General features: G+C 34.7%; 1 protein-coding gene and 1 long non-coding RNA gene across 2 annotated transcripts; one reads left to right on the forward strand and one right to left on the reverse strand.

Annotated features, from left to right (window-relative positions):
- Positions 1–6,485: 6,485 nt before the first annotated feature.
- LOC144352771 (uncharacterized) lies at positions 6,486–7,167 on the reverse strand. The gene is made up of 2 exons (XR_013420660.1): positions 6,843–7,167; positions 6,486–6,724 (listed from the first exon to the last, which is right to left on the reverse strand). It is a non-coding gene; the product is annotated as an uncharacterized LOC144352771 (long non-coding RNA).
- A 370-nt stretch (positions 7,168–7,537) lies between these two features.
- On the forward strand, positions 7,538–10,625 carry LOC100376671 (cell division cycle-associated protein 4-like). Its single transcript, XM_002735131.4, has 2 exons — positions 7,538–7,677; positions 9,574–10,625. Exon 2 carries the CDS (start codon positions 9,578–9,580, stop codon positions 10,256–10,258), a length of 681 nt encoding a protein of 226 aa, XP_002735177.1. The 5' UTR covers positions 7,538–7,677; positions 9,574–9,577; the 3' UTR covers positions 10,259–10,625.
- The last annotated feature ends 6,765 nt before the right edge of the window (positions 10,626–17,390 follow it).

The raw sequence follows: 17,390 nt of genomic DNA on the forward strand, positions 1-17,390 counted from the left end.
TGTAGTTATTAGTGATCACATGGGACGGCTGTATAGATATGTAGCTATTAGTGATCATATGGGACAGCTGTATAGATATGTAGTTATTAGCGATCACACGGGATGGCTGTATAGATATGTAGCTATTAGCGATCACATGGGACGGCTGTATAGATATGTAGCTATTAGTGATCACATGGGACAGCTGCATAGATATGTAGCTATTAGCGATCACATGGGACGGCTGTATAGATATGTAGCTATTAGCGATCACATGGGACAGCTGTATAGATATGTAGCTATTAGCGATCACATGGGACAGCTGTATAGATATATAGCTATTAGCGATCACATGGGACGGCTGTATAGATATGTAGCTATTAGCGATCACATGGGACGGCTGTATAGATATGTAGCTATTAGCGATCACATGGGACGGCTATATAGATATATAGCTATTAGCGATCACATGGGACAGCTGTATAGATATGTAGCTATTAGTGATCATATGGGACAGCTGTATAGATATATAGCTATTAGCGATCGCATGGGACAGCTGTATAGATATGTAGTTATTAGCGATCACACGGGATGGCTGTATAGATATGTAGCTATTAGCGATCACATGGGAAAGCTGTATAGATATGTAGCTATTAGCGATCACATGGGATGGCTGTATAGATATATAGCTATTAGCGATCGCATGGGACAGCTGTATAGATATGTAGCTATTAGCGATCACATGGGATGGCTGTATAGATATATAGCTATTAGCGATCGCATGGGACAGCTGTATAGATATATAGCTATTAGTGATCATATGGGACAGCTGTATAGATATGTAGTTATTAGCGATCACACGGGATGGCTGTATAGATATATAGCTATTAGCGATCACATGGGACAGCTGTATAGATATGTAGCTATTAGTGATCATATGGGACAGCTGTATAGATATATAGCTATTAGTGATCACATGGGACAGCTGTATAGATATGTAGCTATTAGTGATCATATGGGACAGCTGTATAGATATGTAGTTATTAGCGATCACACGGGATGGCTGTATAGATATGTAGCTATTAGTGATCATATGGGACAGCTGTATAGATATGTAGTTATTAGCGATCACACGGGATGGCTGTATAGATATGTAGCTATTAGCGATCACATGGGACGGCTATATAGATATGTAGCTATTAGCGATCACATGGGACGGCTGTATAGATATATAGCTATTAGCGATCACATGCGACGGCTGTACAGATATGTAGCTATTAGCGATCATATGGGACAGCTGTATAGATTTGTAGCTATTAGCGATCACATGGGACGGCTGTATAGATATGTAGCTATTAGCGATCATATGGGACGGCTGTATAGATATGTAGCTATTAGCGATCGCATGGGACGGCTATATAGATATGTAGCTATTAGTGATCACACGGTACGGCTATATAGATATGTAGCTATTAGCGATCACACGGTACGGCTGTATAGATATGTAGCTATTAGCGATCACATGGGACGGCTGTATAGATATGTAGCTATTAGCGATCACACGGTACGGCTATATAGATATGTAGCTATTAGCGATCACATGGGACGGCTGTATAGATATGTAGCTATTAGCGATCACATGGGACAGCTGTATAGATATGTAGCTATTAGCGATCACATGGGACGGCTGTATAGATATGTAGCTATTAGCGATCACATGGGACGGCTGTATAGATATGTAGCTATTAGCGATCACATGGGAAAGCTGTATAGATATGTAGCTATTAGCGATCACATGGGACAGCTGTATAGATATGTAGCTATTAGTGATCACATGGGACAGCTGTATAGATATGTAGCTATTAGCGATCACATGGGACGGCTGTATAGATATGTAGCTATTAGCGATCACATGGGACAGCTGTATAGATATGTAGCTATTAGCGATCACATGGGACGGCTGTATAGATATATAGCTATTAGCGATCACATGGGACAGCTGTATAGATATGTAGTTATTAGCGATCACATGGGACGGCTGTATAGATATGTAGCTATTAGCGATCACATGAAACGGCTGTATAGATATGTAGTTATTAGTGATCACATGGGACAGCTGTATAGATATGTAGCTATTAGCGATCACATGGGACAGCTGTATAGATATGTAGCTATTAGCGATCACATGGGACGGCTGTATAGATATGTAGCTATTAGTGATCACATGGGACAGCTGTATAGATATGTAGCTATTAGCGATCACATGGGACGGCTGTATAAATATGTAGCTATTAGCGATCACATGGGACGGCTGTATAGATATGTAGCTATTAGCGATCACATGGGACGGCTGTATAGATATATAGCTATTAGCGATCACATGGGACAGCTGTATAGATATATAGCTATTAGCGATCACATGGGACGGCTGTATAGATATGTAGCTATTAGCGATCACATGGGACAGCTGTATAGATATGTAGCTATTAGCGATCACATGGGACAGCTGTATAGATATGTAGCTATTAGTGATCATATGGGACAGCTGTATAGATATGTAGTTATTAGCGATCACATGGGACGGCTGTATAGATATGTAGCTATTAGCGATCACATGGGACGGCTGTATAGATATGTAGCTATTAGCGATCACATGGGACGGCTGTATAGATATGTAGCTATTAGCGATCACATGGGACGGCTGTATAGATATGTAGCTATTAGTGATCACATGGGACAGCTGTATAGATATGTAGCTATTAGCGATCACATGGGACGGCTGTATAGATATGTAGCTATTAGTGATCACATGGGACAGCTGTATAGATATGTAGCTATTAGCGATCACATGGGACGGCTGTATAGATATGTAGCTATTAGCGATCACGCGGGATGGCTGTATAGATATGTAGCTACTAGCCATGAATTAATGAAAAATATATCAGAATCTTCACACCTTTGCCATAATCATACAGAATCATGATTAAAATTATTTTAAGTGTGTTTACAAACATGTGAAACCTACCACAATAACCAAAACAACTACGTGCGCAACTACAAACAAAATACACAGAAATGATTATTTCACCAAAAAAAAGTATAATGTATAATCTGCAAAGCATGCTGGGAAATGCTGTGGTCTCTGCTGTCAATCATTTTTGGTTCATATATTTTTTTCAATACAACTCCTAAATGCACAAATAACACAACAAAATAAATATATATGAAGTACAATACTTCACTATTTTGTCAATGTATTTCTATGATTTCTATTTCTATGATATTTATAGTTTTGTTGTGGTTTTGAGATGTGTTTGTCTTTAATGTTTTGCCCCTCTGTCTGTTCGAAACAGGTTGTCATTCTTTTCTTCCATTTACTCATTGAATTTTAGGATACCAGTAAAAAGTATTAAAATACAACTATATGGAGTAATTTGTGGTTTGTGTATATTGAATTAAAAAGAAGAAACACCAAAAGTCTGTTATGGTGAAGAGGTGTTAGACTTATTAAGCTTTGCAAATTTTTATTTTTTGTCTTGTAAATTAAAGCGGGGGAGTCATTAGTGTGTCATTGTTTACAAACAAGCGTCTAGCCTTTGCGTTTTACTGTGTTGTTATTGTCGCTTGGGACTCAATTCCCGTCCGTGCGTAGATGACGACCCTCCCGCTTTAAGGTACTGTAAAATGACTAATTTTCACTGGGTTTAAATTTCACTGATTTACCATTTCAGGCATATTCAGTGGGTTTTAAATTCACGGTTTCGTCATTTAGATAATGTGTTCTATGCTAAATTTTACATATTCACTGGGTTTTAATTTAGCACATTTTCCAGTCAGCGAAATAAGCAAAATTAAAACCCAGTGAATAATTACCCCATTTACAGTAGATAATAAAATATCTATGAATATACCCTTTGCTTATAGATATGCTATATTTTGTGTTGTTTATACGTAACTTGACAACAGAAAGTGCCCTGCTTGCTGCTAAGCCTCAAATGATGACATGACATATTTAAACAATGTTTCACCTAATTAAAGGGCGGTAGTCGTCGCGCCACACATTCGCGAGATATGGGTCTCATATAAACAAAGATGGCGACTTTGACTGTTGTGCAAATCAACAAGTACAAACTGAGACGTTACCAAGCTTTAATTAAGTATTTTATTAGGTGTTTAGAAGGTATAGAATGAGTCATGAGCGGTAATTAGTGCAAGTCGCGCCCAGGTTGAACCTCATACTTATGATTTCCATTAAAAGAGCGCATTGGATTAAGGGAAAATCAATGTTTATCAACACAAATGTCGCACATGCTCAGTGCGACGACCACCGCCCTTTAATATATGCAGTTTAAGTCCAAAATAGATTTAGACATTCAACTATAAAAACAATATACCTTTCACCTCGTTGTTCAATCTTGTTACTACATTATTAATGAGATCTTAAAGTATATGTGTACCAAATTGATTCCCAGTGCACCTTGGGGTTTTGTTAGATATTGGTGGAACACCCATCCATCCGTACAAACAGGCTTTGGTATGACATTGGCCTTGTCTGCATACAGGAGCCCAGTATATGTTAGAAATTCAGATGGTTAAATTTATTTTTATGGAATATAATGTTTTAACTTCCAATGCAAATAGTTTGTCTCCCCAACATTATGACAGTTTTGTAATGAATAAATGATATTCAAATTAAATCTGAAACACTATAGAAATAAACAAATGAGATCATTTATTCGCCTCTAGTTACACGTGACAATTACAACAACTGAGGGTCAAGGCCATGCTTGTATTTTATTTTTTATTTCGCATTTTACGTATTCATAATTAACATTTTTATTTGCATTTTGGCATTTTTTTGTTGATTTTACAATTAAAATCCATATCAAACTTAAATACATAAGTAAAAATAAAAATTTCAAATCAAAATGAAATTTTGTTGCTTCATTTTTTCTGTTATTTCAGAAAATGATTTATATTTGAAAACTTACTTTTATTTTTCAAAATATATTTACATTTGTTATTTCACTTTATTTTCACTTTAAAAATGAATTTAAGATTGCATTTTCACTTCAGTTTTGAAAATAATTATAGTTTTTCATTTTGATTTTTAAAATGGTTTTGATTTCTTTTGCACTTTGCTCCTTGATCTCTGACCTTCGACCTTAACTACTTGGCCAATCAATGACAAGTTATCATTTCAACAAAGCTGTAAAGTGTAACACATGCGTTGGAAGGGTGTTAGGACGTCATTGGTAACAGAGATATAAACACATTTTTTAAAAACTAAACAACTTCTTTCCCCGGAAAGAAAATATTCCAATTAAAACCCATCTCAAACTATTTGATAGTATTTTTACCTTCCATGATCATAGAGAAATTTGAACTGATGATTGTTGTCTACAGTCGAAAGATATCTTTACAACCACACTCACAATGGAGAAGCTTCACATCAAATCTTGCAAATACAGTCTATATGTAAACTATCAATCTATGATGACAATAAAGGGGTCAACCATAAAAACAAATTGCACACCTACAGAATGTTAAAAAAAGATTACACATACCTGTCTATAATTGAACATACAAACCCCGGGTCAGCCTTTACACAGATTATGTGCCCATACGCTACAAAATTCAAAATGTATGTAATTTGTGGTAGAAAGTTATATAAAAATGAAGAAATCAAATATTTATTTAAAGAGAGAAATATAACTTTGCTAAACACTACAGATGATAAAAATAAGATAGCAATGTTGAATAATACTGACCGATCATTTTGACGTCACAGAAAAGTTCTATCACTAGAGGGCGGTATTTATAAGAACGGCGTTTTGTATTTGTTTTCATACATGTATGTAGTGGAACCAAATACAGTACATCTACGACTCTTTCAAAACACAAATTACAACGACTTTCACTGTCCCAAATTTTAAATAATTATCAAATGTGACTTTTTTAAAAATATAAATATTCATAAATATGACCAGGGGTAATGTACCATTTATATGACCATAATGTCTTAAATTTGTATCACGCCATGATTGTGGTCACAGTTGGAGCAACCAAACACCAATATTGAGCAGACAAAAATAAAAAATCGAAAGTATTGACGACATGTGTTTCACAAAAGCAAAAGAAATTGCGCCCTCTATCCTGCGTACAGTGAGCCGGGCAGAGAGAGTGGCCTGTTTTACTTTTTTTAGCTACCTGTATTTGCTGTTTGTTTTTTTTATTTAACGTACTTGTTACCACGAATTTTTTTGTCGTCAAATACAGTCTAAATGACTATCCACTTGCGCCTCAAAACTCTTCCCCGAAATCTATAAATTGATTACGCACTCCCAGTGCAGGTTATCGACCTTGTGATATGTCGTCATACTTGTAAAATACTACACAGAAGCCAACTGTTGACTACTGACATCATACCTCTCTTCGCGAGGTATGACGCAAGACGTTGTCACGTACACGCATGTGAAGATAGACTAGTCACAGTGACAGTTCAATAATATTTCTAAATTTTTAATTTTTGTAATATTATTTAACATTTTAAAGGACATTGCAGCACCATAGAGTTGTTTTTGTTATGGCGGCGTCGGTACTTTGATATAAAATTTAATACTCCTATAACTTGTAATTTTTCTTTTGCTGTCGTGAGGCGCGGTCAGGAGGTCATGTCGATAGGCCATAGCGTCACCGTAATAAACAAGATCGTCAATATTAATCAGTGTCAATGCCCCGTTCTCTGTAATAAAAAAACAACGCATCCAATTATTAATTATTTCTATCACAAGTTATTTTTCATAAGATCGTCATAAAAGGGTCAATTAATAAAGTACAAGAGTGACATAAAATCAGCTCACCCTTATTTATGAATTTAAATACATTTCTTATTCCCTTTGCAATTTCGTATTTGTAGGAAGTCTATTTAAAATTCTTGCCTAGTTGTCGACATTGTAAATAATCAACTCCAAGGTAAAGACAACAAATGTAATCTTTCTTGGAATGTAAAACGTGACTTCAATTTTGAACGTATGTCGTAAATATTTTTGTTGTTTTCGCTTTTCTACTAGACCTCGATATGTTTTCAGGGGTGTCCACGCTCTCCTTGGTGTAACTATAGTAAACAGCAAGAAGTCAACAACTTCTTTCAGGTGATCCCGTATGAGCTCATGCACAACTTCAGCACGTGCGCATGAAGCCATATATGGAACATTGACGTCAGCAAATATGTGTCATGTAATGTGGATTTTGATTGGGTAACATTCAATGCAAGGATATTCCAAAATGTTGTGATTATAATACGCCGAGCCATATTGTTGTGCGTTTCCCTTTTTTATTCAGTAGAGGGAAAGATATCTCCAATATTTTTTTTCAGTTTACTGCCAGATAGTTTAGTATAAATGTGTTTTTCTCCAAAATATCGCGTAACAGTGCGAGGGCGGACTGGTGTTACATGAGCCAATAGGATAACGCCTTACAACTACCTAGCACTTCCTGTCTGTCACGTGACATGTCAATCAAAACCCAAGCGCAGAGGTCAATTTTATGAAATCAACAGCACTGAACTGTGGGTTTTCCATTTACGTTATATTTTCTTCGTATTTTCAAGTGAAAAGCATCAATGTAACACAGTCCGAAGTAGCGATCCACATCAATGTGCAGTTTCAGTTTATAGAATACATAAGAGCAATATATGTAAGTATTTTATTACTTTTATCGCGGTCGACCGAAAACGCCGGTGACTTGACAACTACCGGAAAACCCTGTCCGACCGATCGACGTTGTTTTCCATGTTTGAAAGTTCAGCTGTCAAGACTGGACTTGTTTCTATATTTCCTTATCTAGGCTGTTTATACTGATCTAGTAATGCCTTTTGCTGATTACTACTTTGTACTGAATAATACAACTATCTGCAATTCGTTACTATTTCATATAAAATTCGTTTCGTTCAAAGAAACGCGTACTACACTACTGTTTTGCACTTTGCTCGATTTCGGAGTCTTGTGTAATCGGGATCGAAGTTTCATTATTTGAGCAGCAAATGAACTTATCGATCGAATGTGAAATTCCGCCACATAGTTTATAGTTTTACGCTATGTACATTCTATTTCTAGATAGTTCAAATTATGAAAAAAAAATGAATATTTTTATGATTGAATCAGCTGTGTAAGAACTGTTTTTGCAATCAGCAATTTGGCTTCGTTTTTCGTTGGTTGTCTTTCCGTGTTGCAACCGGAAGTTCCGTCTCTTTTAACTATTTGACGAACACAATCGCCCGTATTTTCCTTGTACGATGAGTTAAAAAAAAAAACAACGTTTTTTTTCCTGGAAATAACGGTGATGCCAAAAAAGTGGTTCGAGATCTACATTTGAATGAGGACAAGGTCAAACATGGCGATTCATTCTCAGTAGAGCTTTGTTAAAAGGTCACTCTGCCAAGGAGACCACTACCGTTGATGCCAAACTATATACGGAACTATATACTAGTATACCACGACGTTTTTTTTTTGTAGCACAACGTTATTAACCTTTTTTTGTGATTTCAAGTAAACATGTTTCTCCGAAAACCATATCATATCGTACCGTGTCCGAGATTACCTTGGACGATTCGAGGGACTTTCTTTAAGTGGCCTTGAATACATAATTAGTTAGAAAAGTGAGGCACCGACCAGTGGAGTAAACAACTCCTACTATATGCTGACGTTGTGTTGTTTGACTCTGAATTGGACTGCTGGCAATTCGATGCCTTTTGAGATGTGGTTTATGTAAATAAAAGTGATTTTTTTTCGTTGCATGCATCCACAGTGTTGAAAAAGAAAAAAAATCAAAAACATAACTTTTAATAGTTAAAATAATAAGTGTTCTGTTTTTTATTATCGCAGACTAAATTGTTTTATTTTAATGGACTTTGTTTTGAGTGTATCTAATATATTCTTCTGATTGTTAATTTTATATTATATTGTAGTGGTGTTTTTGCAGGTTTTATTTAGATATAGATCACTGATTTGGTATCCCTACTCATTTTTATTATCTTTATGTTAATCACTAACTTTTTTCCAGCTCCTAAATCATGCATAATCTGTCAAATTTTTTTTTGTTGCTTTGAAAATCAAAGTGTTATAATTTGCCATTTCAACTACAATTGACAATTTTTGTAACCCCTCCCTCTCACCCCACCTCTGTCAACCTCAATTTCATCACCATACGTTCTTCAACCCTTATAACTCCATTGCATGATTTAACTTGCAGTAACCTGGAATTTTTTTTGGTCAAAATTTCCTTGCAAAATTTTCATGAAAATCTTTGAAATATGCCATTTTATCAAGAGTAAACAGTGTTATTTGCAGCCATTGGGACCTTTGTACCATAGTGTAGTCATCACTGCTTAAGTCTATAGGTTATCAGTGTAGGTATTTTTATCATATTTTAATACGAGGTGTAGTCGCATTGTAGGTGTTAACCCTTTGCAGTGCCTCACCAGCATCACATTAACTCCAGCCACTAGTCATTGCAAGTGTCCGTGCTGTGACTCATTCCAGCAGTCGATGTGGATCACTCAATAACTTTGCTTCTCCTTATTCTCTCCACTAGACTTATGCTGGCCAAAGGAATTAAAAGAAAATATCATGACTTGGAAGAGGAGCCGAAGAAAGGAGTGGCGAATATGTACTGTGAACAGCGCCAGTCCTTTCTCAATATCTCACTGGTCAAACTGCGCACTTGTCACAATGTTACTGAGCCGTGCTTGCTGCGATCAGTGCTCATCTGTAACACTCTGAAGCAGATTGAAAACGAGATTGCAACGGAAAACCATAGGAGACAGCCATGTGACAATGTCGGGGTGGAGAAGAAACTTAGCAGGCCATGTGTTGTGAGCAGTGAAGAGAATGAACGGTGCAAATCTGTGGCAGGAATGACTACATTGGAGGTTGCCATGGAGACAGAAGAGGGTGCACAGGTTATCTGCGGGACAGGGGATCAAATCGAGGGGCGAACTTTGCAAAATAGGGTTGCTTGCAACGAAATTAAAAAACACTGCACCACTGATATTTCTATGAGCTTGCTAGAAGCATGTGAGGAAGAGTTCAGTGATATCGACGTATCCCTCTATGACTTTGATTTATTCATGCCTCTTTCTCCAAAGAGTACTGAAGATGTATGGAAGCCGTTTTGTTTTGAAAAGAGCATAGCAGATAGTTTATCATCTCCGTGTCGAACTGATGTTGCAGATGAACTTGATCAGATCATGAACACTCTTATTGAAGTGGGTATGTAACTTGAGATCTTCCAAAAATGTCGATACTATTGTGAAGTCTCTTCCAGTATATTAACATGAAGGTTGTTTAGAGGTCAAACAGCTAAATTTTGACCTTCTTTTATTCGGCATACTTTTGAGAGTTCATTATGCAATGGTGACTTTTTAAGTCCAAGTTGAATTCTCATTAAATTTTTTAAAATAATGGTTTATATCAAAAACATTAGAGACTGTTTTTTTCCTTTCTTTCATATGTTCTTAATGAAAGTTGGAAATAACCTAATGTGTATTTATGGAAATTGGGTATTGCAAAAAAATGTCAATAATCAAAACATCCTCTGATGCAGGATCTGTACATTCTCTTTTCTTTTCAAAAACAGGAAAATAATATATTTTAATTTGACAGTGCAATTGATGAATTGTGCAGATTTACATAGCTGTTGTCTTAAAAGAATATTTATTATGTACATCCATCACATAGGGCTTTGCCATGACTGCTAATTATGAAATTATATCCCGCAGTATGCAAAATAAATAGTAATTACTCAGATGGCAATAGGGTGAAACCATTTTCATAAAGGGGCAATGCCCCCCTTATTTATAAACTAAATCACATCTCCTGAGATCTGTGATTCCCCACCTCATTGTTGATATCTTAAATATAATAAATTATTTTCAAACAAAATTGTTTTATGCCGCTCTATTATAACATGGAGGTATACTTATAATATGCAAGTGTATATTGTGTTGTTCCTTTATGGAAATGGTACCCCTAGAGTTTATGATGGCTACCAATTGCAATCACCATTTTAGTGCAGCTTCAATTGAATTTGTTTTTTTTTACAGATTTTGTTTTTTTATAAGATCTAAATTACTGTCTCTCTGTTGTATCTTTTTCTTATTTATAAAAAAGATAATGACAAGCTTTTGATCGAGAATTATTTATTTGAACAAATATATGCCTGACCTGTGTAGTATTTTCCAGTTGAGACAAAACTGTCAGGGAGTGAGGTGAAATGGAGATGATAAAATGTATATTGTTTATGTATGTATGTAACTATGTACAATCACGCTAATAAAGCTGCCTATTTGTACATGTGTATGCTATAAATTGTAAAGAAAACACAGGCTGGCTAAATACTGTCAAACAGTAGCTTGTATTAAATTAACCGATTATTTGTCAGGTTTTACTAAAATGTAAATGAATTTTGAATATCTCTTTTTTTTATTTTCACTGTATATTATATAACGTACACACACATTCTGTCTTCTTTTAATAGTTCTCTGTTAAACTTTTCTATTCATTTCTTTTACCTGTGATTTTCTCTTGTATATTTTTTTTTTATTCATAACCCAGTATTACCAAAGATGGTTTTGTTTAATTCTTTCTACTCTTAAAGTTATAATATTAATTTGAGTTGGATTTGTTGCTGGTCGGTCAACACGGTCGAACACGCACTGATGCTTGAAAATACAGTGAAACTGTTCCCTGAAATATACATGTTCATGTAATCACAATTTTTTTTTCATTCAGGAAACTGATTTTCATCCGTCTTGTTTTTGAGGGTAAAAACTGAAGCAATTGTTTACATCATTTTTAAGCCAAACATTTTTATCAGTTTTTATACATGTATCTGAAAACAAAGCTTTATCTTTGATAGTCTTTGCAATAGCCAATCAGGCTTTATCTTTGATAGTCTTTGCAATAGCCAATCAGGCTTTATCTTTGATAGTCTTTGCAATAGCCAATCAGACTATTATGCAGTGAACAGGTTGAGACAGAAAAGCTTGCCAGTTGTCTTGGACATTGGACTTTTTGTATGTTTATTATATCATGCTTTTAAATCGCAAGTCTCATCCATCATTGCGCAGACATTCGGTGTCTTTGTGCAGTGGTATAATTGATAGTTCAGCAAAGCAACCACTTACTACATGACTACAGGTCATATATATCTAATATTACAATTTGTAAGTTCATTTTATACAGTGCTTGTAAATTTTATGTACAAAAGTGACAAATACAAGCTATATATATAAAATAAAAATGTTGTCTGTTTTTTTTTATATTAATAATGCATGTCTATTGGGAAGAAGGTATTTTATGTGTTTATTGCTGCAAGCATGGGACACTTGTTCGATAGTGTTACTGTATATGTAACATTATCCTGTTGCAGACGTTAAAGTAGGTCACAGGTCATCTGGTATGCATAAAGCATGTTCATAAAAAAAAAATATGGAAATTTCTAAATTCTGTCTTGTCTGGTGTTTATTAAAGTATGTGAAATTGCACAATGCAATGTACTTGAAGATATTGTAATTAATACACTGACGACAGATGTAATAATCCATTGCTTGTTTAGCAAGATGTAACTGGAACCCTAAATATGTTGTATAATCCAGTACCATCTTATAAAAATCATGTAGTTTGAAAAAAGATACTTTTACATATGTCACCACTCTGATGACATCATTTATGCAGGACGTAGATCTAGTGGTGGTGCATCACAAGGAGTGATTTGAAGTCTTAAATCCAGCATGATAATTCTCAAAATATCCTGTAATACTGGTCAGAATAGATGTTACCTTGTCATTGAAAACTCCTATGCCTAAGTACTATGTCCTTTACTGAAAAATAAATGTAGTTTATAGTTACTACCGGTAATGCATATGTGGTGCCAATTGCTTTCTTTTTCAACTTATAGAATGCATGTACTATTGGTTGAACATATTTAAATATTGGATTTATAACCCCAGTATTGATTAGCTGTGAATTTTAAAAAAATTACTGAAATTAAATTCCAGTAACTTTTTTGCCATCAAATCAAATATTAAAGCGGACTAAGTAGTAATAATAATTGTATTTTCACCCGGCCGAATCACAGATACAATTTCTTCAAGGTCGTATAATAAATTCAGTCTACACACGTATCTGTGGGGACTTAATATTTCAAGTTCTACCATAGACCTCCAATACTGAAGAGTCTATGGTTCTACACACTTAATATTTCAATAACTCGGTGTGTTATGGGACTTTACATAGTTCTGAAACCGTTTAACCAATACATAAAAAAAAATTGAAATTTCACATTTTGGATGAATCTAATTGTAGTTATACTTTCACACTTTGGGAAGTGAGTCAGTTTGTTTCGATTTCCCTGTAGTAGATGACCTTTGACATCAGGCAGCATATCTCAATGATGGTGTCATGTAAATTAATCGCATGATTCAATATGGAGGCTTTATGATTTAGCCCCATAGTTTATCCCCAGCATGTATTAGATGGGGTGATGGGGGCTGGAAAATTGAAGCATCACAAATACAGAATGCTGAATATCTACCAGTATGACTGGGCTGACCAAAGTCAGTAGTGGTGTGTGTGTGTGTGTTAGGGGTCCTTAATTTTATAAACCTCATTTTGTGTGTGGGTGCTTCATAGAAGACCTTATTTTAATTGTTTTTCGTGTTTTCACCACAAATCTGAATAAAAGATGCAGTTTACCTGACAGGTATTTTAATTAGTTAATTAGGAAACCAAGATGACCTCCCTTGTCCACAAAACTATATATTTTCGGAAAGCTTATTGTATGAATTTAAAAATTTTATTTTAAAAATTTAAAATTTTTTTTATGAACACTGTAGTTTGAAATATGCACAAAAATGTGCTTTTTTGGTCAAAAATGATTTAAAAAAAATTAGCCTCTAAACCATGCTTGTTTCCTGACAAAATTGGTTTATGGGTACATGTTTACCTATGAAGAAAGTGCCGTCTTGAAAACTGTCTACCAGCTCAAATTTCACTACTTCAAGTTTAAGCATAAATTAACACCCAGGCTAGTTGTCTGTACGATTGTTGTAACACAACCAAAAACAATGGCCCCACAGCGTTTTGAAGATAAACACATTGTCAATCATTTGTGAAAATTTCAAAACAAAAGGTCAAAGCTTCTAGGAGCTATTTTTTTTAAAGTTCTTGGATCTGCACTAAAAAGAAGCTGAGATAATTGCTAATTTGCATAACAATTCACTCAGGAAGAAGTTTGCTAATGCTCATAATTAAAATGGCTGTAACAGTTCAAAATTTAAATGTATTATCGTTTTGTTAAAAGTTAAATATAGTGCACAGTATGGAGATCCAGTCATTTCTTTTTTTCACCATGTTTCTTTTTTATTATTTATGTACAGCCTTGCTAAATCTTGCTAAGCATTCAAAAGAGAAAATGTTTGCACCTGTTATCGATATTTTAAAATCGTTTTTTGAGTATGTTTCACTATTCACAATTCTACAAAATTTTAACAGTCTATAGCCAAGATAATAAAAAGCAAAAAAAAAAAAAAAAAATCACTCCCAAGTGCTAACGAATCTGCATCTCTACCTTAATGTGAACACGATTGTACTTCAGATTTCATTTTCATCCTGATTTGTAGGCACTCGTGGATACCTGGGTATAGTTTCCAAAGGGTAGTAAGAACTGGTGTAATATTAGTGAGAAATTTGACTAAGAATCTGAGGAACTATGTTTTTTTGTTTTTTTAAATAACCAAATTATAATTTGTTAAGTTGCACAAAATGAGAAACTGGTAAAAATGGGCATATGAATGTTTTTGTTCATTACTCGTGAAGGTAACTTTTTCTGTGCCTTTTAAGACACTGCTTTAAACACTTAATGTTGACAACTGTGTCAACAGATTTGTTTGTTTTTAGCTTCTATGAGAATCTCATTATCAACTGGGCGCAGCTCACAAAATGTGAAGTCCTACAGTTGTCTGAGAATAGCCTGCATTCACACCTTGAGCAATGGTCACTAATGGATAACACATTTGAAATCCAGGGTGGAGGATTTGAGAAATTTGATATGGCCTGAAACTGAAATTAAGAAAAAAATCCACAGGCTCAAAGAAATGAAAAAAAATGGCATCCATAAGACATTTTAACATCCATACAGAATTAAAAAAAAGCTAAACCCTTTTATTACAAAAACTTGCTCCCATGTTCCCTGCAATTAAATAATCTCCTCTGGCTCCTCCCCAGATTGAAATTGGGTAGCTCCTGTTCCGTTTGTTCACGGATTTATAAAATAATATTGTACTATTACACTACACTGTCATTTCCACCTATTTATAGATATCTTTATCAATTATTGGTTTTCGTTTACATTATATGAATACTCCTTAGTCATTTTTTCCGTTCACAAATAACCATTCGATGGTTTGTAAAATCATGCACAAATTAATCCAACACCAACATTTAAAATTAAAAAGTTTGATAGTTGTGTAATAATTGTTTTGGTTGAATCAATTTAGTGGGAGGGAGGGGTTGTATTTGTCACAACCTTGTCAACAATTTTTCAGACTGCCTTCAGTCATAATCAAAGAAAACCTAGAAAGATTGAAAGCATGAAATAGATACAGTACTTAAAATTAATTACAAATTTAAGACTAGTCTATTAATAAATAAGAAGCCTCTAGGCTGTAACTTTGAAATGCTCAATGTAAAATCGATCTGATCCACAAAATTAAAGTTGATGATACTTACAGAAAACTAACTAGAAATGTTATAACAAAAGAAATAAATATCATTGTCATTTATGGTCTGTGAAACCCTACACCCTAGAACTAAGACTGTAAATACACACACCTGTATTCGGTTGCTGTTAAAACGTTTGAAAAGTTTAGTTTCAAAGGATAATAATGAAAGCTTAGCATAAAAGTATGTGATAAATCTGTTTTTGAAATGTATCCAAGACAAAATTTCTTGTCAATATAAATTTTCTTTTCGTTTTTTCCTGTGTTTACTTGCATATATAACCATCTATATAAATATTACTTATTATAAAGCTGGAAATATATACTTTGATTTGTCTTGCTTTCATCTTTAATTTGCTGTACCTGTACCTGTATTCATTTGGAGTCTATAAACCACAAACTTGTATTTGCATGAAGATGAGTTTCCCTTATGTCACAAAAAAATCTAAGAGTTCAAACGTTTGAAATTATAGTGGTGACTGGAAGAGCTTGCAATTTTATTTTCAAAAATATTTGCTAAAATTAGAAAATTCATGATATCATTGCAAAATGTTCAAATCTTACAGAGATCCACCCAAGGTACAAATATACAAAGTATTTAAGAAATCAGAGGAGAGATTTTCAAAAAGAAGACAATAACATTTTTGACCAAAAATTAAATATTTGCTAAAATTATAGAATTGAAGATATCATAACCAAGATATCCAACCAAGGTACATATACATATATACGAAGTATCAATTCAAGCAAGCAGTCATCAAAATAAGGTCAAATTGGATTTTTGACCCAAAATGACAAAAATATTCGCTAAAATTAGAGAATTAAAGATACTTGTCATGTAATGTTCAAATCTAATAGAGGTTCTACCCCTGGGTAAATTCATACCAAGTATCAAACCAATCAGAGTAGAAGTTTTAAAAAAAAAGAGTCAAAAATATTCATTGACGAGCCTTCTGACGGATATAATTAGACAATAATAAGGCCATGCATGTTCGCATAAACATCATATACTACGTTCATGTAATATTACCGGATTCGGCTGATACCCCGCCCTGGGCGATCTTATGGAGGATTCGATTTTTTTTTAGAAAAATGTGGACCAAAAGTTCGCCGGCGATCTTTTGGCAGATATTACGAGGCCCATCTTGTCTAAAAAAAAAATAACCCTGCGTTGATAGAAATGGTCTAGAAAAAATAATGTTTCGCGTTGACCAAATATAATCATGCAAAGTATAAATTCAAAGTGTTTTAATACATTGGTGAGAGGTCGCATTTTACGTGAACAAGAACATACACTAAGAAGGAAAAGCAAGTCAAAGTCGAAACGGGGTGCATCGTGGACATGACACAACACACGCTGCGACAACCCAGTGATTAGCGACATAATTTTGGGACGCAATTGAACTTGAAGTACTTCTTTGCGAAACTTGCTGCGCGGTGATGCTGGCATCAAGTGTGTGTTGACCGAAGTTTGACCCCAAGTCACGCGCTGAACTGGCGCGTTACCTTAGCAACCTTTTTCTTTTGCGGTCCGCGCGTCGATCGAGTAAAATTTTTATTATATCCGACGGTACTGTAATTACGCAACTTGTATGCAACTCTGTACTGGCTTTGAATATATCAACGTCGT

Source organism: Saccoglossus kowalevskii, chromosome 2 (assembly GCF_978046115.1).
Source record: "Saccoglossus kowalevskii chromosome 2, keSacKowa6.1, whole genome shotgun sequence".
Classification (NCBI taxonomy): domain Eukaryota; kingdom Metazoa; phylum Hemichordata; class Enteropneusta; family Harrimaniidae; genus Saccoglossus; species Saccoglossus kowalevskii.